General features: G+C 26.1%; 4 protein-coding genes across 13 annotated transcripts; 2 read left to right on the top strand and 2 right to left on the bottom strand.

Annotated features, from left to right (window-relative positions):
- Positions 1–199: 199 nt before the first annotated feature.
- Positions 200–6719, bottom strand: LOC141530468 (uncharacterized). 5 transcript variants are annotated; one of them, XM_074247572.1, is made up of 14 exons: positions 6197–6713; positions 5486–5667; positions 4711–5146; positions 4169–4320; positions 3968–4086; positions 3650–3789; positions 3501–3583; positions 3260–3359; positions 2965–3179; positions 2791–2819; positions 2565–2726; positions 2284–2478; positions 1966–2184; positions 200–1841 (listed from the first exon to the last, which is right to left on the bottom strand). In XM_074247572.1, the coding sequence occupies exons 2-13, from the start codon at positions 5664–5666 to the stop codon at positions 1972–1974; spliced, it is 2025 nt and encodes a 674-aa protein (XP_074103673.1). In that variant the 5' UTR covers position 5667; positions 6197–6713; the 3' UTR covers positions 200–1841; positions 1966–1971. The 5 variants fall into 5 exon arrangements, with proteins under 5 accessions (XP_074103673.1, XP_074103674.1, XP_074103675.1 ...); XM_074247573.1 differs by having other exon boundaries at positions 200–1836; XM_074247574.1 differs by having other exon boundaries at positions 200–2184; positions 2965–3176; positions 6197–6719.
- Positions 6720–7569: 850 nt separating this feature from the next.
- LOC141530897 (uncharacterized) lies at positions 7570–11567 on the top strand. Of its 2 annotated transcripts, XM_074248279.1 has the most exons (6): positions 7570–7963; positions 8156–8243; positions 8311–9171; positions 9236–9382; positions 10435–10668; positions 10745–11567. In XM_074248279.1, exons 2-6 carry the CDS (start codon positions 8181–8183, stop codon positions 10769–10771), a joined length of 1332 nt encoding a protein of 443 aa, XP_074104380.1. In that variant the 5' UTR covers positions 7570–7963; positions 8156–8180; the 3' UTR covers positions 10772–11567. The 2 variants fall into 2 exon arrangements, with proteins under 2 accessions (XP_074104380.1, XP_074104379.1); XM_074248278.1 differs by having other exon boundaries at positions 7570–8243.
- Positions 11568–11722: 155 nt separating this feature from the next.
- On the bottom strand, positions 11723–12695 carry LOC141530898 (iron-sulfur cluster assembly 2 homolog, mitochondrial). Its single transcript, XM_074248280.1, has 3 exons — positions 12461–12695; positions 12077–12301; positions 11723–11993 (listed from the first exon to the last, which is right to left on the bottom strand). Exons 1-3 carry the CDS (start codon positions 12538–12540, stop codon positions 11816–11818), a joined length of 483 nt encoding a protein of 160 aa, XP_074104381.1. The 5' UTR covers positions 12541–12695; the 3' UTR covers positions 11723–11815.
- A 557-nt stretch (positions 12696–13252) lies between these two features.
- Pkc98e (Protein kinase C) lies at positions 13253–22863 on the top strand. 5 transcript variants are annotated; one of them, XR_012479779.1, is made up of 12 exons: positions 13253–13368; positions 13441–14132; positions 14256–14594; positions 15090–15150; positions 15229–15463; positions 16113–16144; positions 16473–16543; positions 16750–16912; positions 17013–17573; positions 17660–18252; positions 18341–18629; positions 18856–22861. XR_012479779.1 is itself a non-coding variant. In XM_074247885.1 (11 exons), exons 3-11 carry the CDS (start codon positions 14262–14264, stop codon positions 18503–18505), a joined length of 2193 nt encoding a protein of 730 aa, XP_074103986.1. In that variant the 5' UTR covers positions 13253–13368; positions 13441–14132; positions 14256–14261; the 3' UTR covers positions 18506–22863. The 5 variants fall into 5 exon arrangements, 4 of the variants coding, with proteins under 4 accessions (XP_074103986.1, XP_074103982.1, XP_074103983.1 ...); XM_074247885.1 differs by having other exon boundaries at positions 16771–16912; positions 18341–22863; XM_074247881.1 differs by having other exon boundaries at positions 18341–22861.
- The last annotated feature ends 2821 nt before the right edge of the window (positions 22864–25684 follow it).

The following is a 25684-nucleotide window of genomic DNA, read 5'->3' as shown; positions in this document are numbered from 1 at the left end:
TTCACGCGAGGACACAAAATGTCATAAATGCATTTTCAGTTATGATTATAACGTGCGATTAAAAATAATATAAATACAAAACCGGATGATTCAAATAACATATTAATGATAATTATTATTAAATAGATTAAATTATAGCTATTTTTAAATAGATGGAAGCTATGGTTATAAAATAAATTAATAATAAATAAAACGACTGTACATTTATGTTTGTTTTTATTCATTTTTAATACGTAAATTTTTTTTAATAATTTTTACGCGGCTCGTACACTCTAATAGTAAATCAATACAACTAATATTCGTATATTATTTACTGTAATATTTACAATATAGAAAGACTTATAAATTATTAATAGTTATAAAATTATTCAATAATAGTAATTATTTCATTATTTTGCCTACATTACAGATGATTCAACCTTTAGTCGTACTGAATGTACAAATCTAGTATCTACATAGTCCGTAAGAAATGCAGCACCTCAATTTATTGTTGATTATTATTTTTTTTTGTTTTATACTATTTATTGAAATGCTTCAAAATATTTTACAAATTTATATATTGAGATAAATCAAGAACTAGTTTTTTTTTTTTTCATTTATTATAGGATTAGCCAATAATTAACATTTTAGGCTAATAATTACAATAAATTTTCAGAAAAATTAAAATTTCAATATCACACAAATTTATTTGGCAGTTAATTGAATTGATATAAATAATTCATTTGTCCATAGTTTTTTATTTTGTTGAAAAATTAAAAAAATGTCCAATGATCAAATAAATTAATAAAAAAATTTACCGAATAATCATTCTTAAATTCTTTTACAAAAAATTATCTACAAAACTAATTATGAAGCCGAAATTATTGCCACGATATCTATATAATTAACAATTTTTATTTCGTCACAAGTAATGAATGTATCATGGTTTTTTTGATTTCAAAATCCTTAATTATGAAAAAATTTATTATCATTTCTATTTTAGCTACATATTATTTTTTATTTGAAAATTTTTAAAAGGTCTAATTTTCAATAAAATAACAATGATTCCATTAAGACAAAACAATTAAAATAAATTTAATTACAAAATTATCCATAAAATAAGATTCATATAATTTAACACACTATTTTCTAGTTATTGATATAAAGACTAAATAGTTTTAATGACAAGTTTTTTCACAAAAAAAAAAAAAAAAAAAAAAATATTCCTTTATAATATACGGTTTTTACAATTATTTGCATGATTAACATTATAATTACGATTAGTATTACTGTTAGTTTTACGTTTGTGATTACTACTATGTACTTATCTTGAAACAATATTACGTACTTTGTATCATTTTTATAGCAACATTGCTATAGATATTTATTATAGCACCATCGGTGAAATCAAGAAAATGATGTGCAAAAACTTTTTAGTGGGACTTATAAATTGTTAAAGTTATTTCAATAGGATATGATTCAATAATTCTAATTATACGCAAATATTTTTATTGTATACTTTTTAGACAACTACTAGTATTATCTAATAGTAATACACTGTAAATTTAATTTCTCAATTCAAAATAAATAAATCCAATTGCAGTCTTAATTATAGACTTTATAGTAAAATTATTATTAATATTAAATAGCGATGCATTCGTTTTTGGCGAATATTACTGCATTGACCAGTTATTTTTATTGAATTTTAGCTATAAAACTATTTACATATAATATTTACAAATTATAATTTCTGAATACGCCAATGAGTTAAATAATTTTAGGATTATTATAAATTTAATATAAATACTACGTTGTAAATTTTGATTCAATACAATTTTCTTTGTTCTCTATATAAAACTGTTCTGTCATGTATTGAATAAAGTTTGATAAACCCATTGAGTGTAAGACCGTTAATAATATGTTGGCATATAATAAATAAATAGGATATTAATTAATATACGATAATTATAAGAAAACATTACCGACCTTAAGCTATACGGTTGCTGTAAGTTCTTTCTGAAAGTAGGTTTCAATATCAACCCGACAAATTGGACATCGTTTGTTAGTACATAGCCATTGATCCACGCAGTCTATGTGGAATAAATGCATACACGGAAGTCTTCGGACACTTTCAAAATCCTCAAATTCCGACAAACATATTGTACATTTTTCAATAGCATCTTCTCCATTTTCCACCTTTTTAACCTGATATTTATGAAACACGGAAAAAAATTTTATTTATTAAAAAATATCTGGTGATAATTTATGCAATTAAGTTTAACATGACAATTGAATAATACTTACACGTTTGTATTTATGGGGAAACGTGTGGTTTTCAATAGACTCTTGTGTGGCACCACAACTTATGTGAGACATTCGTCGCAAATCAACAATACGCATGTAATTTTCAAAGCCTGTATTCATATGCCTTGTTTGAAAAACAAAGTCCGGCAGAGGTACTGGATACGTAGGTATCATATCAGGTGGTACATTATTTTGCTGAAAACAAATAAAATTTTAACAATAAATAAAACAATATTAATTTATTGGACAATTAATCAATTGTTAACTAAATATTATCTTACCATATGTGGTGATATAATATGCACGTGTGGCATACGAGCAAGATGAGGTCTACCTATCGGCGGGGGCCAGTGGTACATATGATGATGCACATGTTGATGAACAGGCATTGGTTGCATAGGATCAGGTGGGGAAGCTTCCATTCCAGCATGCACTGCATCCACCTATAAAATAATAAAAATTTAATAACTGACAGTTTTAAAGTTATTAATAAATAATTCAACTGACCAGTCTTGAAGATGGAAAGATTCTTGTTCCTGGTAAAACAAAATACATAAAATTATTGATTTATCCTACCCGAGCTTAAATATTAATTATTGGAGCCTTATTATAGACCCACAAGGTCACAAATTTTATGTAAAAAATCAATTTGTAAAATATTATTTGAAATCAAATAGTTACTATTTGTTACTAAAGACTCAGGTCCACTGGCTTCTGGGTGACTGTACACTGTAGGTTGTTGAGGAGGTGGTAGGACAGAATGTTGAGAAAAATTATCTACGTGATTTCCACTATCATTTGCTGTACAGCACATTTGAGGAAGACTGCTTGGGCTAGAATTTTCGTCTGTTACAAATCGACCCGGTTGATACATGTGAGCATTTGGAGTGCAACTACTGGTGGAGTAAAAATATTTAATGTATAAATTTATTAACTAGTAATTAATAAAGAATTAAAAATTGATATAAAGTCTCACGTGTGTACTGATGATCGTTGATAAAGTCGACGACGTTGAGTTTCTAGTGCACGTTGCTGAATATACCACATGCGTTGGTACATAGGATGCATTCTTGTCCCTGGTAAATAGAAAAAAAATTAGCCGTCTATCTACACTTATCGTATTAATTTTACAGTAAAATATAATAATAATCTATAAAAATAACATAATATGAAAAAAATTTCTTATAAAAATTGTAAGTAGTTCTATATGTAAATGCCTTGATATGGATATCGATGATAAGGAACACCACCAGGAATTGTACGAGAGTGCTCGGGTGGCTGGTGAACACAGTGATTATTCCTAAGATACCAGAAATTTATATTATTCGTTATAAATATTGTATCATATATACAAATATAATAATACCTAAGAGATGTAATCTCTTGAGCTTGTGGTGACGTGGAATTCGTTGCAGTTGAATGACTATGATTTTCATCATCAGACTCAGCAGTTAAATCCACAATAGTCACTGTTCGATCACTTGGTTCATTGTCTTGATTTGTGGTCTTTAAAAAAAATGTATTACTCATGATTATTTAGGTAATTATGAGAAAAATAATAAATGCTAAAAAAAAAAATGTAAATATATTAATATCTCTGCTTGAATTAACAGATACTTGAAGCACTAATTTTTGTAACAGTTATTTAATAAAATGTATATATTTATACTATTAATTTACATACTTGTTTATTGCTGCAATTAACAGTCTCAAGAACTTGAATTGATCCATCTTCGTCATCGCTTTCACTACTTGAAGACCAATCTAATTGCAAATCTGGCGCTGAAGGAATATCATCATGATCTAAAAAATTATTAAAATTTAATTAAACAATATTGATTTGGTGACATAATCAATGAAACTGATAGCCGGATAATAACATTACCTTTACTAGTTGTTTGATGAGAAACGCTTGGTAAAATTTGAGTAGAAGCAGCACTAGACTGGGACGAAGACCTTTCATTGGATACTTGTCTTGTCACTTTGTTGGAGTTGTCGTCTATTGTATCAATGATGTGGTTGGCTGACCCGGTTATGCTAGGAATATTTAAGAGATATCGGTTTAAAGTCTATTGTAGTGTTATCTTTTTCGAAGCACCGTGATAATGCTGAAAATATAAATTATATAGCAGTAGCGATGTTAAGATTGCTAAATTTTATTTGACTACTAGATCCTTTCAATGAAAATAAAATTATAAATAATTTCTTATAACATTAAACATTAAAACCGGATTTTTTTATTCTATTCAAAATGTAAAAAATACTCATGTAGAATTAAAAAAATAATAATAATAAAAATAATTAGGTCACGAAAGTTGACCTTATTTCATTTGTTTAAATTTAAGGTTAAACATATAGACAGTCATTTGAATGGTGACGAAATTCCGGACCCTATTTTTATTAAAAATAATATAGTTGTAAAAATACCTGTAGTCAACTGGAGTATCAATAAGCCTTGACGGTCCAGCGATACTCAAGTTACTGACTTGTTGATTGTTATCTATTTTATGAGGTTCATTTTTCTTGGTTTTATGCTTCGTTGGTAATTCTCTATCATATAATATTCTCTTACGACGATAATGAGCACAGAGTCTCTCATCACATATATTATCTAGCGGCTGTGTTACTGGATCTCTTCGTGATCTTGTTCGACACATATTACAATTATTTACACGAACCCCTCGCCAATATCGTGAATCAGTTATTGGAGTTGACGATGATCTATATGACGCAAACACGAGATTATTGGACGACGTTGAATGTTGAGGTTGATTTACAAATGAGTCTACGCGATTTTGTGAATCAGCTTCTTCTATATCACTTTCAGCAAACAAATGCTCATACTCCATTTCTGTAACTGTAACTTCACTCCTTAATATAAATTAACGTTGATTAAAAATAATTCTCCCAATCGAGATAACTTTGATCTGTCAGCGTAACATTCTACGTCTTTAAAAATAGCATTAAGATATTAAAAATACTTTCTTTATACACGAAATCAATAGATAGTTCAAAATCGTAGAGATGTAATTTATCACACTAAAAACAGCAGACAAAGAGTTTTATGAAATGCATATAATATTATCAAAAAAGTATATTTTTAATTACTTAAAAAAAGTCAAAGTCACTCCAATTGATCGGTAAAACAATATTAACGATAATCAATGTTTTTAATTGAATAATATTAAACATTTTTTTTTACCAGCAGGACATCTTTGAGGAGTAGGATCCACTGTTGATGTGAAAGCAGTATCAAAAATATCTGCTAAAGATGTAGAATTGGAATCTTCAGAACTTGTGGTAGTATCTGGATTGAAAAGAGCATTTCTGTCGTCTGTCTTAGATTTTCTCCAAGCTTCATCTGTATTCTTACCTTCTGCCATTCTATTTGTATAAATAAATTTATGTTAAGATATTTCTTATTTCAATAATCGATGTCTACTATTAAGAAAATCCATAATTTAACAACCCGTAATAAAAAAAAAAATTAATGAAAAGTAGTAACGATTGAAATAAAATTAATTATTTTTCCTTTAGTATATTATCACAATTTTTATAACTGTATAATTTAATCAAGATAAATTTTCGATCGTGTAATGAACAACCGACACATGAAATATTGAGGTCGAACTCAATGCACGCTGATAAAATAAATTTAATACATTCTTATCACATTAATGTTCTTAAAATGATTTTTAACTTTATCGCAATAAATACATAATTATTTAAATTTTGTACAAAGAATATAATTAAATAACAAATCTGATCAAGGTCATGTTTCCGAATTTTTGTTAATTGACTTATACCAGAATCAATGACTAGAGTCCCGGCAAACGAATCGATTGGGTTATTTCATTTATTTAATTAAAAAAAATATATATTATTATAATTATTATCTTAAAGAAATACAAACCTTTCACTATGTCTTCCAAATTTGTAACTGAATCTAATTTTTTTACCACGTCATTTTAGATATTAGTCATTTTGAACATCAATATCATTGTCATTATAAATAATAATGTTGCAACACGTTGATATCAAATTAAAGGTCATTATTTACGCACCGAATCATGGATATTAATTTATGATTATAAATACATATTAAATTTTTACTATACAAATTCATGTTCATAACAATAATAAATTTAACTAGGATCCACAGATTGTCATGGCAAAATTGTAGATCTAAAAGAATGATATGATATGGTATATATATATATATATAAAGTCTTTATAGCTTATAAGCACAACCACGTTGTAAATTATTTTATTGCAGATCGGAAAAAAACCTTGTATTTGTAGAGACCGAGCGTCTAGACTGTCACGCCAACTGATGATAAAAATTCTAAGCTAATGGGCAAAAATATTAAACTCTAACATGTGATTTAATGTTGATTTATTTTTTATTTAAATAAATTTATAAATTTTTCGAAATTTTTAACTATAAAATTTTGTTATATCATGATATATATAAATACATTAAGTCGGAACCGCCAAATTGACAATCTTGTGAAATTTTATTATTTTATGACACTGAAGTTGGAAAACATTAAAAATTATTTTTAAATTTTATAATAATGCAATTATTATAAAAGAAATTAAATTAAAAAATTCCACATATGAAAATTAATAAAAATTGCAAGTGAAAATTTTTAGAAGCATTTTTTTATGGTAATTTTTTTAATTAACAGCTGACGGCTAACTTCAGCATATGACGTGTTTAGAGGCGGAATTGAACTGTGGAGGTTAAGTTTACATGGCTATTTGAGTTAATAATGCTGAATTTCTTCCATCACATTAATTATACACGACCTTACATTTTTTTTTAACCTTCTAAATTGTTTTTCTTCAAATACGACCGATTAATGCTAATCAAAAAGCATAATTGATTAATTTTTCTATTATTAAGTAAAAAAACACATAAGCTATTGTAACACTTTTTGCCTAGTTAGTGCTTTTATTAAACACCAAGGCGCGCCACTTCCGACAGATGTGCTGCCTCTACAGTTAGTACTCGGTCCCTGCAAGTATTGCTTCATTCCACTACTGCCATCTATGATATTAAAAAATCAATAATTTTCAGCTTCTCTCTCAATGCATACTTACTTAAGCTTGACAATGTCATTGACTTCTATACCAACAATATTATCAATATGACGTTTTCATTGTCTTGTAAGTAATTCCCCGCTTTTTATTACACTGTTTCTGAGCGCTACTACGCTAAATCCTTACTATGTAATATGTATGTGAGTAGTCTGTAGGATCTGTAGTCTGGGTACAAGTCAACTCAATTGTTGTATTTTATATTATAAAATATGATTTTTTTTACAAAATATTTATAAGTATTCTTTAATAAATTGTTATTACTGTCTTATATTGACATTATAATTTCCACAAACTAAATTATTTTTAAAATTTTTAAATAAAGTTGAATTAAATTTTTCAATTACTGTACATTATATATAAAATTTATAAGATATTAAATTAACTGTTTATATATAGTGATAATTTACTAAAATTATTATTATTAAATTATCTGTTGATATTTGTAACATAATTAGCTTCAATGTTTGTCATAAGCAGACCGATGTCTAAAATAAATTTTTTATTAATTATAAATAATTAATAATGGGGGGGGGCGTTTTTAATCTAGATATATTGGGGTCCTCCTGCGATATGAGTATGTAATTCTCGATTTCCTATCTTAATTTCACACTTGTTCTACTTGCTAATTTTTTAAATTGACCAATTATTATTCAGTAGAATTGCTTTTTATTTAAATAATTATCATCATGATTTATTTATCTATTGTCAAAAAGTGTTACATTTAAAATTGGGAAGTTGTGCAATAATTTATATTTTTTTTTAAAAGTTAAATAATCACAAAAATTAATGAAATGGACGGAGTTAATGGACAACTGCAGACTAAGTATCAAAAAGTAGTCTCAGAATATTCAAAGGTAATTATTTTTTAAATTTTATCTATTGATAAACTGTTTTTTTATTAATTTATTTTTATTATTATAGATACGTGCTCAGGCTAGTGTTCTTAAAAAGGCTGTGATTGATGAGCAGGCACGCAGTAGCAAGCTAAAAGATCAGTTAAAAGAGAAAGATGTTTCGTTGAGACGTGCAGAACAGGAATTAGATAGTTTAATTTTTCGTAATCAGCAACTGACAAAAAGAGTGACCGTTTTACAAGATGAACTCGATAAAATGCAGAATAAATTGAAAAAAGGTAAAAGTAAATCATCTTCGGAAAATAAAGATCAGCCACCACCACCACCTAATCATGTTTATGTTGAAGAATTTCAAAAAAAAATCGTAGAAAATGCTCAACTTCAATCAGTTATTTCTGATAAAGATAATGAGCTTGACGAACTTAGTGATCGGATAAAACATCTTGAATACAAGCTTGATTTATCTGAAAAATCTAGAATTGAATTAGATAGTAAATATCAAGAAAAAATTGATAAATTAGAACGAGATAAAAATGAAATATTAAAAAAATTAAATGATCGTCAAAAGCACGATGAAACTGTGTCATGGTCAAGTATAGAAGGGAAATGGGGTTACGATTCTGAATTAAAAACAAATTTAGTAAATCATCGTCAAACGGATCATTCACCTTTTTCGTCACCATCTGTTTCTCGTCGGTCATCAAAATCAGCTAGTGATATAAGATTTCAAAGAACACCTGAATATCAAGATGAATCTAACAACGAATTTGAATACTCTAAAATTTATGAATTAGAAAAAGAATTAAGCCAATACAAAACTGATTATCATATTTTGAAACATAAGTATGACGAATTACAGCAGAAAAATAGTTTTGTTTCACAGCAGTCTGATTCAAATACTTTAGAGCCAGTTGAATTCAGCAACATGGTATTTTTTTAATTTTTTATTATTGATTAGTTAGCAATGAACATAAAATATATTTTTTTTACAGATTGGAAGCTTGAAAGCTCCGTTTGCTTTGCCAGATGAAGTTGAAGCTCGTGAAGCTAAAATAAAGGATTTTTACCTACGGGAAATTGATAAGCTAATAACGGAAAAACAAATTTATCATGCTAAAAATCTTGCCATATCTGCCACCGTAAATAATAATAATTATTTATTTATTTATTTAAATTACAAACAAATATGAAAAAGTGAAACTTTATTTCAGTTCCAAATAAAATTGATTCATAGCTTTAGCACTTGGTTTAAAAAAAATGATGAACTCCACTTTTACATATCGCGACTCAAATGCCAAAAGGGCGAATTACAGTAGCTAGATAGGGTTTATGCAAAAAAATTTTTAATGTACTAATGCCAAAAGGGCATATCTCAAAACATACGCCCTTTTGGCTCTAGAAAAAGTTTAGCCTAAAGCCAAAAAGGCGTATAAAAAAATTTTCAATTTTGCTCTGAGATATAAAATTTAACTCTAAAAAATAAATCCAGATCATTTAATATTGTTGAGTTTCACGCCTCTGACTCAGCAACCATGTGAAATATCGCACCTGTTTTTTTTTTCTTTTTCAATTAAAATTATAAACAGAATTTGTATTAAAATTGTAATAATAGCCTTTAAAAATACCTAAGGTACAAGACCCAGTTATTGACGATTGCAATTTTATTTTAATTAAAAAAAAAAAAAAAAAAAAAAAAAAAAACAAATCAGCTCTAATAAATTAATAAACATAAATTTTGAATTATAAATTTTAAGAAAATTGGTTTTTTGAAAACATTAAATTTTTTTATTTAGAATAAAATTGCAAGTGTTAAACAACTAAACCAGTGTCAATAACTGAATCTTTTACCTTATTTGTAATTTAATAATCAATACATATTTTCAATTCTGCAGCAAAATTAGTAACATATACCTCACAATTCAAAGCAATCGGCAAAGAAAATCCCCCCCTTGGCTTTAGATCACTAAATTTTTAATGTCCTAAAGCTCAAAGGGCGTATAACTTAAAACATACGCCCTTTTGGCTTTGGAAATTTATTTTTTTATTTTTAGGCTTAGAAAGTGTTAATCAAGCGATTAGTAAAAAAAATGTATACGCCCTTTTGGCATTTGGGTCGCCATATTTACAAAATTATGTTATAAGATTATTATAAAGAGTAGTCATAATTAAATTAAATTAATTATAATTACAGAACCAAGTAATGAGTGTTCATTTAGATACAAGTGAAGAAAAACGTAAAAAATGTGAAACAGCTTTACTAGAAGCTCTATCAAATTGGTCTAGTTCCCAAGAAGATAAAGAAGTTCAAGAAGGGAGTTATTCTACTCAACTAAGTACAATGACGGAACATCTCGCTAATATGAATGAAAAACTTATTCAACAAACTGAAGAAATTCAGCAACTGAAATACGAACTAAGCAATAAAGTAATTCAAGTATAATATTTTATTACAAAATTTGTAATTTTTCATTTATTAATTTACATGTATATCTTATTTACAGAATGGAAAAAAAGGAAAGCAAAAATAGTCGTAATTAATGTTATGAATTAACGACATTCCATTAATAAAATTCTTTAATATTTAACAATTGATGTACATAAATGGAAATCAACAGCAAAAACGAAAAATTATTAATAGTATCTTCGCATTACTTTTGTGAATACATGATTTTTTAAAGTTATAATTAATTTAATATATACATTTTTATTATTATTCTTATTAAGGGGTCATTCTACTTTAGATGTATAAAAATAACGCTATTTTTATTAATTTTTTTAGAATGTTGTTATGTTTATTAATGTAAAACTTGTTAGGCTCAAGAAAAGCACTCATAAACTGAAAGAAAAAAAAATTTTATTGATTTTAACCCTGTGTTTAGTGTAAAAACGATAGTTAAAAAGGAGTCTTCAAAAAGTAGATAATTCCGCGCTGTTGAAAAAAATCTCAGTAACTTCTGAACCGATCCTTGAGAAATCTTAACGGTATATTCTGTACACTTATTACTATATCCTCTAGCAGAATTATTGCAAAACTCATATTTTTAATTTATTTTTTTGTGAAAAATCACATAAAAAAAAAAGGCATTTTTTTGACCGACATTTTGGTATTTTTGCATAAAAATTAATAATTTTTTTTGGGATATAGCTATAAGTGTACATAATATGCAAGAGAAATTTCATAAAGAACGATTCTGGAGTTTCTTGAGATTTTTTTAATAGCACAGACCTATTTACTTTTCGAGCACTCCTGTTTAGCTCTCATTTTTATCCTAAAAGGGGGTCTTAAAATCAATTAATTTTTTTATAATTTAAGAATGTTTTTGTTGAGCCTAACAAGCTTTATATCAATAAGCATAACAGTATTTAAAAAAAAAAAAATAAAAGTATGGTCATTTTTCATGCATCCAAAGTAGAGTAATCCCTTAAATAAAAAACAAATTGAAATACTCAATTTAACAATAAATTAATGTAAAGAAAAATTGCGTTTATTTTTTCTTGTTTAAAAAACAAGAAATAAAATTTATTTATCTACTTGTACATATTTATAAATAATTATAGACGATTAGTCACCATCAATCAACTTTAATAGCAAAACTAGCACCACAACTACAGCCTTGTTCTGCCAATGGATTATTTATGATTCTAAAAGCAGATCTTATTAATTCTGAATGAAAATCAATGGTTGCACCTTTAACATACTCTAATGACGTTGAGTCAATTACAACTTTAGCTCCGTCCTTTTGAAATACTCTAAGAAACAAAACAATGTTAATAATTAATAAGCTTATTCAATATTATATAAATGGATATTGAATGATAGAAGAATAAAATACTTGTCATCGTCATTTATATTTGAATCCAAGTCAAATTTATATTGAAAACCTGAGCACCCACCACCTTCAACAGTTACCCTCAAGCATGCACCATCTTCAGTAATATCTTTTAATCGTTTTACGCAACTTTCACTAATTATTAAATCATCTTCTGTAATATTAGTAGCAGTATTAGTTGCTAAATTTCTGCTTGTTTGCTGCTCTGATGCTTGACACCATGGAGATCTAAATTGAAGAAAAAGTAATGTACATAAATAAACGGAATCAATAAAAATTATAAATAGATCTATAAAAAAAAAAAAAAAAATACTGCAAGCATGTAAATAAAGTTTATTATTTGCTCAAAATGAATAGTAAGTTATTTATAAAAACAAAAAAACTTACGACAATAATTGTGAGAAATACCGATTGGAGGAAAAATTAGATGACAGTTCCCAAACGGAGTAGAGTCGAAATTTTGACATTTTAAAATTTAACCATTGAAGCAAAACCCAAAATAAAATAAAAGTTTAACGCGCGTGTGTATGTATGTATATACATACATTTATCAGCTGATCGTGACAGATCAATTGATATTGTCAATCGAGAGATACAGATACAGATGTTGTGTTGTGTAAAACAGATTAAAGCACAATAGATGTCACTACTGGTATCGACATAGTTGGATAAACAAATTCATTGTTATTAAATAAATGCAATCAATAATTACAACTGGATGTCTATTAATACATAATACACCTTTCAAAATGATTGGTAATTTTAAGATACAAATATTTAATAATATTATAAATAAATATTTGTTCAATAACTTAATAACTACAGTGGACAAATAAGAAAGTAAATTTAGAACGATAGAAAAAAAAAATATACTAAAAACAGGAAAAACCTTAAAAATTTTTGGCTTATAAAGAAAATTTATAAAATATTGATTTGAAATTTTGGATTAGTTTTTTAATAGATTTTAATTTTCAATTTTTTTTTTATTGATATTTAATTTATTTATTTAATTTACTTAAAAACAAAAGGATTATCGGATGCTTGGTATTATGAGTTGCTTTGAGTATCATAAAAAAGTGAAGGGTAAAATAGAAAGAGAGAGGAAGCACCCGAATAGAATCGAAGCTGAAGAAGCAGAGAACCCGAACTCAATACTAAGCACAATCGGCCTTAGTCGGCCGTATCCGTTCGTGATATCCGTATATACATCAATGTCGTGTAAGCTGCTCCATGTATTTAATTAAGTATATAGTGGATTGGAATGGATGGTTGATGGTTGTTGATTGGATATAACAGTAATAAAGTTTAATGTATACATAATTTGTTTATATTTTGTATCTATATGATAGTAAAATTTTGTGTTACAGGTGCATTAAGTTCAGGTGCCCAAAGAGATCTGTCCGTGAGTGACTAATAAAATAGATAAAATAGTGAACAGTGGTGGATCATCTGAGTGGAGAACTTGAATTAATGGCTGTCAGTGATCGGTGTATCTTTACGAAGAGTCCTGATCGAAAAGTTATCGTGATAAAAAATAGCAGTAACCTGCGTGATAATATCATAACCCACCCTTGCGTAGTATTGGCGCTTCCGTTTCCTTTTAAATATATGTAATGTACCAGCGCAGCAAGTAAATGCCTTTACAAGTAAACACACGACGTTTATAATGCCAGGGCGGTTGCGTTGACTTGCGTTTACACACGGGTGGACTAATAAAACTAAACAGGGTGGTTGTATTGTACTTCAAGATTTTATATTTGATTACAACCGTTTTTTTTTTTCTGGATAAACGACATCTTTAAATTTCTATTTTCTCTCATCTAATCGTACTAATCATCATTATAATTAATTGTCACAGAACTAGAGCACGCTTACCGCTATTTCAGGGCCAAGTGTCAAGTATAGTGTAATATCACATCACATCAGAGGAGACGTTATTTGTCATCGTCATCAAATATATCTATATAGATTTTTAGACATAAATATAAAATATATACACATATATATTAACGTTATTTCACCCCGACAATTAATAGTGAGAAGAAATAGATAATAAAAAGTAAGAATTGATGAAATTTTAACATGTTTTACGAATGACAGTATTCTATGTTTTTTTTTTTTTTTTTTTATTTATTATTATTATTATTAATTTGCTAATTGTTTTAATTGCCTCTATCTTTAGAACAAAATGTTTACGGGAACAGTTAAAGTTAAAATATGTGAAGCTTCTGGGCTGCGAGCTACGGATAAACATAGAAAATTCTGGCAGGACGCACCTCCTATAATAGATCCTTACGTGCTTCTTGACGTCGACCAAAATCGTCTTAATCGAACGTCTATCAAGGCCAAAACATTTGATCCAGTTTGGAATGAAACATTCACCCATGATGTCCAAGCTGCAGTTATGTTAGGACTTACTGTCTTCCATGATGCTGCTTTACCACCTGATGACTTTGTTGCTAATTGTAGAATTCCTTTTGAAGAACTTGTCCGTCGTGAAGATGAAACTGCTGATTTTTGGGTTTGTTGTTATTTTTATATTATCATAACACTTTTTTTTTATTATTGTATTACTTAATTGAATTATCAAAGTCATCCGTGTAGTTGACACTATGACATAATTGATAATTCTGAATGTACATGTTGATAACAGTTACCACATGTTCATTGATAAAGATGATGAGTCAATAGAGATAGCATACAGATATAAGGGTAAAATTATAATTAGGTTAATTGTTATCATATGTAATAATTTTATAATATTAATATTATAAACAATTTGAAATTGATCTTTTATATTTTATTATGCTTATCAAATTGGAGCATTAAATTTTATAAAAAACTCAACAATCACTAAAACAAAAATGTTTTTATATGAAAAAGAAAAATGTCAAGCATAAATAATTTTCTCGGAAATTTCTTGTATCGCAATATAAATAAATTTATGTATTTAATATTTTTATTTTTGTGGTATTGAGTTAAGCAATAAAATTGATAAGGTTCAAAATAATTTTAGGTTGATCTCGAGCCTCATGGAAAATTACGCATAAAAATGGATCTAAAATGGAGTAATCAAGGTATATAATATTCTATTTATATCTTATTTTGAGTAAATAAAACTAACTTTGTGGTGTTATTATTATAAATTAATTTAGATCAACAACCAGGATGTAGTAGTGGAGAAGCAGATGGTATTGGATCAGTAAGTGGAAATGTTGGAAGTAGTGCTGTCACAGGAGATATGGAACCACGTGGATTCAAAGAACGTCAAGGATTTAATAGACGAAGGGGGGCTATGCGTCGCAGAGTACATCAAGTTAATGGGCATAAATTTATGGCAACATTTTTGAGACAACCAACATTTTGTTCTCACTGTCGTGATTTCATTTGGTATGTAAACACTCAATGAAACGGCCTCTATAAGGTCATACAAAACTATATAAATATCTATGGAATTGATTAATTGGAGTACACTTATTATTGATCACAATATAATTAAATTACACACTATGGTTTATAAAGGCTTTCAATTTAAATTCAAGCATGTTAATTATTGTACCTTTCAAATTTATTTATTGTTATTTAATACACGGAATATAAATAGCAATTTAACTTAAAAAATCTATATCTAATATCTTTTGAGTGAATCCAATTAAATCTATCAAACAATTGCATGTATTATTTCTTTTCTCTTCTAAACTTTATATGGGAATAATAGATATCAATTATTATATGCAAATGTATATCGGGAAACCAAGTAATTGCTTTTATTAGTCCATAATTTATACACGAACAATATGCTAATACTTATCACAAGAGTTTAAAGCAGGTGGATATATTATCATCACTATTACAGTAAATTTGACATTTAAAAATTTTTTTAATTAGTGTGAAAAGCAAATTTTTTAACAGTATGTGATCACTTCATACCCTTTTGCCCACATTCTAACATATTTTATTTGAAAAGAAGCAATATCTTGTGTTTTTTTTATGGGTTATCATGGATATAATGTGAAGTGCTTTGTCTGTTGAATTTCAGGGGCGTCGGGAAGCAAGGTTATCAGTGTCAAGGTGAGAAAGACACAAGTCTCTTAAGAACCGATTCTTGATGCTTTTTATTAATAAATTTTTTTAATTTTAGTTCATTACTTGGTTGTTATTAATTTTTTTAACAACGGCTTTATGATTTCGACTATTAATACTATTTAAACTATAAAATTTCTTTGGTTCTTGTGTTTTTTATTTTGCATGGTTTACACTTTTCAAGTTTACTTTAACAAATCTTTTTATTTTAATTTCTTAAAATATATATTTTTATAATTATTATTTATTTACAATTATGTTAATTATCGATAAAGTATAGAGACAAAAGATAAAACTTATAATCATTTTGTTACAGTATGTACGTGCGTTGTTCATAAAAGGTGTCACAAATTAGTTGTTACAAAATGTCCTGGTATGAGAGACGAGGTGTGTATTTAAAAAAAAAAAAAAAACGAAAACAATATATATATTTATATTTAATATTGTATTTTTTTAATTTTCGCCGTTTTGCAATCAATTATAATTTAAATGCTTGACAAAATAATTTTGAATATTTTATTGCTTTGCATTTTTATTTTATATGCTTTGTTTGTTCCGTTCTTTGTTTTTATCCGGAATATCCGGACGTTTAGGAAATGGAAACTGTGTTGCAGTCGAATGAAAGTATACAAGGGCAACGGTTCAGCGTCAATATTCCTCATCGCTTTGAAGTACATACTTTTAAACGTTTTACATTCTGCGACCACTGTGGCTCGCTTCTTTATGGTTTAATAAAGCAAGGTCTTCAATGTCAAGGTAAATTGTCAAGTTATCAAAAATATGAATATGATGAAAAAAAAAAAAGTTAATTACTGTAATGAAAATTTATTTAACAATTCAATCCTTTCATAATTAGTGTGTGACCTAAATGTACACAAACGATGTCAAAAAAATGTGGCTAATAACTGCGGTATCGATACAAAGGCAATGGCTGAGATTTTAAGTACTTTAAACATTTCACCGGAACAGCAATCAAAGTCTCGAATAAATTACAAGCCTTCAAGCTCAACTGGTGGATCATCTCAAAGTCCATCAGGAAATGGTAAACATTCACAACCAACGGATAATACTGAGCCAAGGAATCAATCTTACAATCAATCCAGAGCTGAAAGCACTTCACAAGATGAAGAAAGTGAAATGCAAAAAGTATCTCTTGAAGATTTCAATTTTATTAAAGTACTTGGAAAAGGCAGTTTTGGTAAAGTTATGCTTGCTGAACGAAAGGGAAATCCTGAAGAGATATATGCCGTCAAAGTATTGAAGAAAGATGTAATCATTCAGGACGATGATGTTGATTGTACTATGACAGAAAAACGAATACTTGCTTTGGCAGCAGGACATCCTTTTTTAACTGCTCTTCACAGTTGTTTCCAAACTCCAGAACGTCTTTTCTTTGTAATGGAATACGTTAACGGAGGTATTAAATTGATATTCAACTAATTTGAAATGATATTTAATAAATTTGAATAAATATATAAAATTGAAATATATAAAATATTTTAGGTGATCTTATGTTTCAAATTCAAAAAGCTCGTAAATTTGATGAAACTAGAGCTCGTTTTTATGCTGCTGAAGTAACTTTGGCATTGCAGTTTCTTCATCAGCACGGTGTAATTTATCGTGATCTCAAACTGGACAATATTCTATTGGATCGTGAAGGCCATTGCAAACTCGCAGACTTTGGAATGTGTAAAGAAGGTATAGTCGATGGTAAAACCACAACAACTTTCTGTGGTACACCAGATTATATTGCACCAGAAATCCTTCAAGAATTAGAATATGGTGCGAGTGTAGATTGGTGGGCATTGGGAGTATTAATGTATGAAATGATGGCAGGACAGCCGCCTTTCGAAGCAGATAATGAAGATGACCTTTTTGAATCGATATTACATGATGATGTTCTTTATCCTGTTTGGCTGAGCAAAACAGCGGTTTCTATTTTAAAAGGTTTTATGACTAAAAACCCAGCCAGACGTTTAGGATGTGTCGTGTCTAATGGTGGCGAATATGCTATTAAATCACATCCATTTTTCCAATCAATGGATTGGAGGGCACTTGAAGCACGCAAACTTAAGCCTCCTTTTACGCCAAAAATTGTAAACATTTTTCTTTTATTTAATGTTGTATAAAATTTATTATTATTATTATTTAAAAATTTACATGATAATTTACATTTGATTTTAGAATAATGAAAAAGATGCTATGAATTTTGATACTGAATTTACAAAAGAAGAGCCAGTACTTACACCAGTTCATCAATCAGTACTACAATCAGTAAATCAAGACGAATTTAGAGGATTTTCATTCGTCAACAGAGATTTTAATACCAGCAAATTAGGCACGTCTTAATGAGAATGATAAGATTTTATTCATCAAATGTTGTGTTAACAAACAACATTGGAAGATAACTGTTGTGTCGCAAACTGCTTTGGAATTGTTTCAAAACTAGATGAGGCTACATCAAACATCATTGGTAATTGTAAAATTTATTTATATAAATATTTATTTATATATACATGTTTGTATGTATATATCTATATATACATACTCTTACTTATTATATGTCTTATTAAGCAGATTTAATCTGTAATATCGTTGAAAATAATTTAATTTATCTATTTATTTTTTTTTTTATTTTTATTATGTGAAATAATTTATATTTCGTTAAAAAACTTGCTATTATTTATTTCTCTCTAAAGAATTAAAAACTGAACATTAAAAAAAAATTATGTCATTGTGAGAACTATAATTGATTAAGTGTTCTTTTAAAGAAAAGTCAATTTCGCTATTGATACAGATAGTGATTAACATCTCAATTGGAGCAAGTATAGATAGTGATTCTAAAGAAACTTCGCACGTTTCATTTGATTCAAGTTGAACGTGTCAAATGTCACGTCTTTGAATTGTTCGGTGTAAACATGATTATAGTTAAACTTTATGTATTAAAATCATAGCCTGTGCACAATCTGTAGGAAATTTTTAGTAAGTTTTTTGAAAAACAAAGGAATTGTAACAACAATTTATAATGATAATTTATATTTTTATTATTTTTATAAAATAATTCAATCAATTGCCCTTAATAGAATTTTGCTTCTTATTTTTTCCTCTTTAATTAATTGATTGTACATCATCATTATTGTATTTTTACAACAGATAAATTGTATGTGATTGTAAGTTGAGAAATTATAGATATCACAGACCACCGGTGGTCTAGTTTGGAGAATTTATGTATACATATATGTATATAAAAGTTATTTTAGTATATGTCTAACTGAGAGAATAGTGGAGATGGCTCGATTGATTTTAGCAAATGAAACGTACGACGTCATACACAAGATTGAAAGTTTAAAATTACCTGATACTTCGTAACTACCAAATATATTTTGTTATTTTTTTCTTCTTCATAACATTAACTTTAAAATTATCTAGTAATTCATACATTATTTTTATTTTATTACCAAAAATTGCTATGCTCTCTCAAATATTGAAATATTAATAATTTAAAAGATTTAATTATTTATTTATTTTTTTTTTTAATTTTATTCTTCTCTTTTTCAATTTACGCTAACAGTCATTATCAATATATTATTTTTTAATTTATTGAACCAAAGTTTTAACGTGTATATATTTAATCGTTAAATTAAGAATAATTGGTGTATTTGCTAGATTTAGGTATAATATAATATTACGTAAATTGAACTAGTAATTTATCCATAATCGCGTAGTACGTAATAAGATATTTAATAAACCCAAAAAAATACTTAATCGTGTTGATCACGAAGTACAATCGCTGTAAATTAATGAAAGGTAAATTTAAAAAGAAGGAAAAAACAAATTTTAATAAATAATTTATATAAATATCTGGCAAATTTAAGCATTAATAGAAAATATTCATAATTGACATATTGTTTATTAAATATTAATCGTCGTGAACGTGAGAAATATATAGATTAGTTGAATAATGTGTATGATCCAAATACCTATTACTTTTAAGATTGAAAAGTAATTTAAGCTGATTGTTTAAGTATTTCAAATAAATCTCGAGTATTATAAACAATACTTTTTTTGCAAGTATATTTACTGTTGTTAAAAGCTTGGATTGTAAACATTATTTAATTATATAAATGAAATTCAAATCGGTAAACATACTGATAATATTGAATAATGTTCATTATAAAGTCAAGATTTAAGAAATAATTATAAGCGCCAAGTCTTCTTTTTTTTAATGCGAAATATTTTAATTACGATTAGTCCTTAATATTGAAAGAAAAAAAAAATAACTACAAAACTTGAAATATCAAAATGGGGACCCACAAAATAATTATTGTCGTGATAATATCATTATTGTACTATAGCAATGAGATAATTAAACTATGTAATGGATATTTTTGTTTTTCGATATAAATTTAGCTCTATTTAAAAAAATAGCTATTAAGATTATGTGCCATGAGTTTAAACTCAACTTACATCCAAATAGGATAGATCTAGCAGAAAAATTTAATTATTTTAATGAATAGTATTGTTTAGTTAAACGAGGTATTATTTATATTCTGATCTGCGGTAATCTAAGGGTTGTATTTATAAAAGTCTTAACATGTAAATCACGACGATTAATTATTTTTCCACCATTTTCGATCTCCGTTAAAGTATAGTTATAATGAAATAAATATTCTAATAATAAATAACATTATAAAAAAAATTTGCTATTAAAATGGCACAAATGTGTGAGTGTATTGTAAGAAGTGAAAAAAAAAAAAAAATAAAAAAAAACGGAGCGAAGATAATCAAGGCTACAGTTATAACACAAAAGTAATTAAGAAAAAAAAGTATAGCATAAATAAATAAACAAAATTGTGAAATGCATGACTACTTATATTGACCGGTAATTAAATTATATAATGATTGAAAAGAAACGGTTAGTCCGGCCTACGATTAGCATACAAGAAATACATAAGTAATGCATAATTTTAATTAAACAAAAAAAAATTAATAATAATAATTTAAAGATGTTAACAGTAAAAGAATGAAATTAATAATATATTGGAATTTAGATAGGATGTTCCTTTTAAGTTAAGGCTTATATATGTACTATCGGAATGCAATACGGGCATATGTCAGAAGAAATGTTTATTTATAAAAAGTTTACGTCCTCGTATATTTAGTCAAATCAAAATTTTTGTTTTATCTATGATAAATTAAATAATTATTCGAGTTATATAATTGAAGTGGTATTAAGTAATATTTAATAATATATTTAAAATTAATCAACAAAAATGTTATTAATTTTAGTGTCAGTAGTCCTGGAAAAATATTTATATTAAATTATTGCCGTCCTATACACATCGATTCGATGAAAACAAAATAAATAAACTTATAACAACTCGCACAAGTCTACATACGTACAGTACTCTATTATTTATTTACTTTTTTTTTATTGATTTATAATCTTTCATCAGTCATATAAATTCAATTTAATTCCAATACAAGTCACAAATAGTTTATTTATTATTATTTTTTATATAGTCAAGAGTCAATGTTTATAACAGTACTTTATTTTTTTTAATATTTTTTTGTGGAAAGCGTATGAATAGTAAAAATATAATGGACACTTTTGAATTAATTTGAGTGTATTCGTTGTATATGATAAAGATCCTCCATATATAAATGTTTTTAAACATTTATTGTGAGATTATTTAATTAAAATATTATTAAGATTTTTACTATTTTCAAACGGTTGATTATTTTCTGGATTTCACTAGGAAAATTTTAGAATGTTTGTGTAATATAAAAAGAGAAAAATAATAATAAAAACATCAGTCGAAAGCTGAGCTTTTGAAATATACACATTAATATTAATAAAGATGTGTAACATTTATCATAATAATGAATGTTCTAGTGAATTTAAGTCTTCATTGAAAATTGCTATTCGACGAGATTTTTTAAATGTTCCTTTATATAATAATAATGAAAGAGTAAAATATGCATTATGTGAAGGAATATATTGTCAGATAAAGTATTATGATAATGATTGTCAATATGTCTATAACTTGCTTATATCTAGAGAGTCGTAAAATAGAAAACATATTTTTATTGTTCGGACTGTAAAGTACATTAATTTAACAGAGATTGAAGAAATAAATCTCATTAATTGTCTCAATACTTAATAATAATATCCGCAAGCAAGCAATCCAATGAGTAGTCTAATGTCAATGATATCTTAATTTTTTTTATGTAGTTATTTATTTTTTTTTTATTAGTTTTTTTTAATAATTAAACAATAATTGTATTTTATTAGTACCTATTTCAAATAATTTATCTAGAATTTCGCGATAATGAATAATGAATAATTATTGAGATAGTTAAAAAAATTTCGTACAAATTTATTTATGTTTGATTGCTTTTAAAGTCTATATACAAGAATAAAAATTATATGTCTAGTAAAGTAAAGTTAATTATCTCAAAGTTTTATATGACGAAGTGCAATGTTTACTAAAGTAATAATATTAAATTTTTTTTGTTTAAGCAAATTAAACCGCTGAGCGGATTTTTTTGGTTAATAGTTTTTGAGATTATATGTTATAAAAGATCTCGTTATTTAACGCACTAAGTATTATAATAATAATTATTATTTTTTTAATACAGTAATTGTGTGCATTTTTCCAGAATCATTAAATTAACATAATTCGCTTGCCAAAGATTAAATTTTGTTTTATAAATATTTTTTTTATTATAGCTTTATTTGTAAGAGAATTAATTTAAATGATGATGCTATTGCTCGACATTCGAAATCTACTACTTATGTTTTTAAGCAGAAAAAAAAAATTATCAATTTACATTTTTTATCAAATTTTTTCGTTTATGTTTATTAATTTTTTGTGATTTAATTTATCAATGTCAATAATTTAATTGCAAATTAATAGGATACAGTGATTGACATTCAATACTAAAGATAATTATTTCGAGTATAAAAATAAAAATAGAAATATATTAATGCTGTAATTTAGTTCGATGCATAACTATGGTAATTATAATTGTCGAGCTATAATAACATATACTCTAAATAATTGCCAATATCTGACACATACTTAATGTAATTTAAATGTAAACATTCAACTTGTATTGAAAAAATTGTTCTTGCCAATAGTTATTACGTATTTTTGCTTATTATTTATTGTTAAATATGTTTATTATGCCATATAAAAAAAAAAAAAAAAAAAATTGAGAAAATGATATTTAACTGTTCTTTTATAAGGGAACACCAAGTAACATTTTATTAATTGTAGATGTTTATTCAGTAGTTTATGTAGATTTAAAACTATATCAAATTTTTTGCTCTTTAAAAATATCTATTTGTGCTTTTTATATTTAAAAAAGATAAAAACTAAAAAAAAAAAAAAATCCTTGCCGGTGGAATTTAAAAATATTGTTTAAATTTACTCAATAATTTATCTAAACAGAATTTTATTTATAAAATATTATAACTTATAAGAGTAATTGATTATTGGTGACTTTTTCTTTTATTTTTAATGAAAAAAAAATTTTTTTCATACTCTTTTAAATACTTGTCAATAAGGTGTTTTGAATGTATAAAAATTTAAAATTATGATAACTTGGGCGGGCAATAGCCCACTTAGTCAGGTTCACCTGACGGCTCGTAGCACCAGCGAAATATAATCTCTCTGGAGGAGGTTCCGGGGTGCTAAATTGCCTTAAACACTTTTATTTAAATAATCTCTATTAAAAAAAAAATAAATAAATAAATAAATAAGAAAGAAAATAACAAGTTAATAAAGAAAAAAAATTTTTTTCGCGCTAATGAAATATAACACGTACCTTTTCTTTGTAAGCAAATATTTATAAATCATTGATAACATTATCATTATTATTATTATTATTTCAACTATTATTCTTATTGTTACTGTATTTTAATAGATATACATGGCATTTTTTGTGTTTGTTGTGGAGTGGATGAAATAACTTTTAAATATAATAATAATTACTGATATAGAGTAACTAATAAAAAAAAAAAAAAAAATTTAATGCTTTTGATGTTTTAAGTATAAAAATTTATTAACTATTGTAATGATTGAACTATGTCCTGAAACGTGTATTTTTGTTTAAATTTAAAGCGTCATAATCATATACAAAATGTAGATATTTAATTAATAATAAAAGAGAAATAATTATAATTATCGATACTGAGAAATAGTGATGAAAATAATGAACGCAAACCAAATTATGTTTAAAGTAATAATATCTATGAAATAAAAGAAACAACAAAGATAAATAACTTATATAATTTAGTGAGCGATTCTGAATGAAAAATTACATCACATTTAATGTTATCCGTTTTTTATAAATATAAATAAACTAGCCACTTTGATTCGCAAGCTAGTCATTGAGAACATTGTATGACTATAGTTTTATTAATTAATAGAAATGTTTTTGTTTTTAAACTTAATCATTGATAGATTTAAAAATTTTATAATCAGTAAATGTTTATCATATAAAAATAATACTATTTAATTTTGTTTGTGCCAAAAATTATCGAAAGATATGAATAAATGTTTTCATTTACTTCTTATACAATGTTCTCAAAACTCATAGTTATTTCACCAAAATAAATATATATATATATATAAAATAATATAACAAATCGTCAACACATGATGTATACATTAATTAAAAATTTTTCCATTACTATCGTAACTCTCTTAAATTAATAATGATAATTGCAATATTATATATACATACATGTAATATTAAATACCTATGGATGTATATATGAGTATACATATAAGTATTTAATATTATCATTATATATAAAAGTTACCATTGCTCGAATGCTTTGAAAGATGATTGATCGATCCAACAAAATATACAACAAAAAAAATATAAGAATATATATTATAAAAGAAAAAATAATGTAAAATTTAATAACATATATATTACATAATTTAAGGTAAAAATGTAGTTATATGGGTGAATATATGAGTTAACCATGATTGTAGCGGTTAAATAGCACATAATAAATATTATAAACGTACACGTCTGTCTGAATAGTTGTCCGTGAATACGCATTTTTATTATATATTTTTTGCTGAACTTTTTATTAGGCTAAATTACTATTTGCATTATAACTTTATAAAGTTTTGTAATAGATGATTCAAAAATTATTCTCAGAGTGGCATTGTCATGTACAAAAATGTTTTAACACGGACAATTGTTCTATGGTTGCGCTACACTGTTATTTGTCTGATTATTGTATAATGAATCATAAATAAATATATTAATATATACATATGTTAGTCAATATATGTATATATACATATATTATATAAATATTTGATTTTTTTTAATCTGAATATCCTAAAAAATTTCCTAATACAAGATCTCCTTGTATATAGAGATCAAAATATTTCTCTATTCTAATAATTCAAATATTTTATTAATTACTCATGATAGCAAAATAAGCAGATGATACTAAAGTTAACCGACTTTTTAAATTTTTTAATTTTTTTTTCAATA

Source organism: Cotesia typhae, unplaced genomic scaffold (genome assembly GCF_013202065.1).
Source record: "Cotesia typhae breed Kobodo isofemale line unplaced genomic scaffold, CoteBio_Ctyphae contig_5, whole genome shotgun sequence".
NCBI lineage: Eukaryota > Metazoa > Arthropoda > Insecta > Hymenoptera > Braconidae > Cotesia > Cotesia typhae.
Note: the sequence above shows the minus strand (reverse complement) of the source record. Positions and strands in the feature narration are given on the sequence as shown.

Bases quoted from the DNA above. Each gene is read 5' to 3' on its own strand.
- LOC141530468 (XM_074247572.1), bottom strand. From the start codon at position 5,666: ATGGCAGAAGGTAAGAATACAGATGAAGCTTGGAGAAAATCTAAGACA. The intron at 2,479-2,564 runs GTAAGATAATAT...ATTTGTTTTCAG, and splicing joins ATATTATATCACCACATATG to CAAAATAATGTACCACCTGA. The intron at 2,185-2,283 runs GTAAGTATTATT...CATAAATATCAG, and splicing joins TTCCCCATAAATACAAACGT to GTTAAAAAGGTGGAAAATGG.
- LOC141530897 (XM_074248279.1), top strand. From the start codon at position 8,181: ATGGACGGAGTTAATGGACAACTGCAGACTAAGTATCAAAAAGTAGTC. The intron at 9,172-9,235 runs GTATTTTTTTAA...TTTTTTTTACAG, and splicing joins CAGTTGAATTCAGCAACATG to ATTGGAAGCTTGAAAGCTCC. The intron at 10,669-10,744 runs GTAATTCAAGTA...TCTTATTTACAG, and splicing joins AATACGAACTAAGCAATAAA to AATGGAAAAAAAGGAAAGCA.
- LOC141530898 (XM_074248280.1), bottom strand. From the start codon at position 12,540: ATGTCAAAATTTCGACTCTACTCCGTTTGGGAACTGTCATCTAATTTT. The intron at 12,302-12,460 runs GTAAGTTTTTTT...TCTTCAATTTAG, and splicing joins TATTTCTCACAATTATTGTC to ATCTCCATGGTGTCAAGCAT. The intron at 11,994-12,076 runs GTATTTTATTCT...TTTGTTTCTTAG, and splicing joins AATATAAATGACGATGACAA to AGTATTTCAAAAGGACGGAG.
- Pkc98e (XM_074247881.1), top strand. From the start codon at position 14,262: ATGTTTACGGGAACAGTTAAAGTTAAAATATGTGAAGCTTCTGGGCTG. The intron at 15,464-16,112 runs GTATGTAAACAC...GTTGAATTTCAG, and splicing joins CACTGTCGTGATTTCATTTG to GGGCGTCGGGAAGCAAGGTT. The intron at 17,574-17,659 runs GTATTAAATTGA...AAAATATTTTAG, and splicing joins AATGGAATACGTTAACGGAG to GTGATCTTATGTTTCAAATT.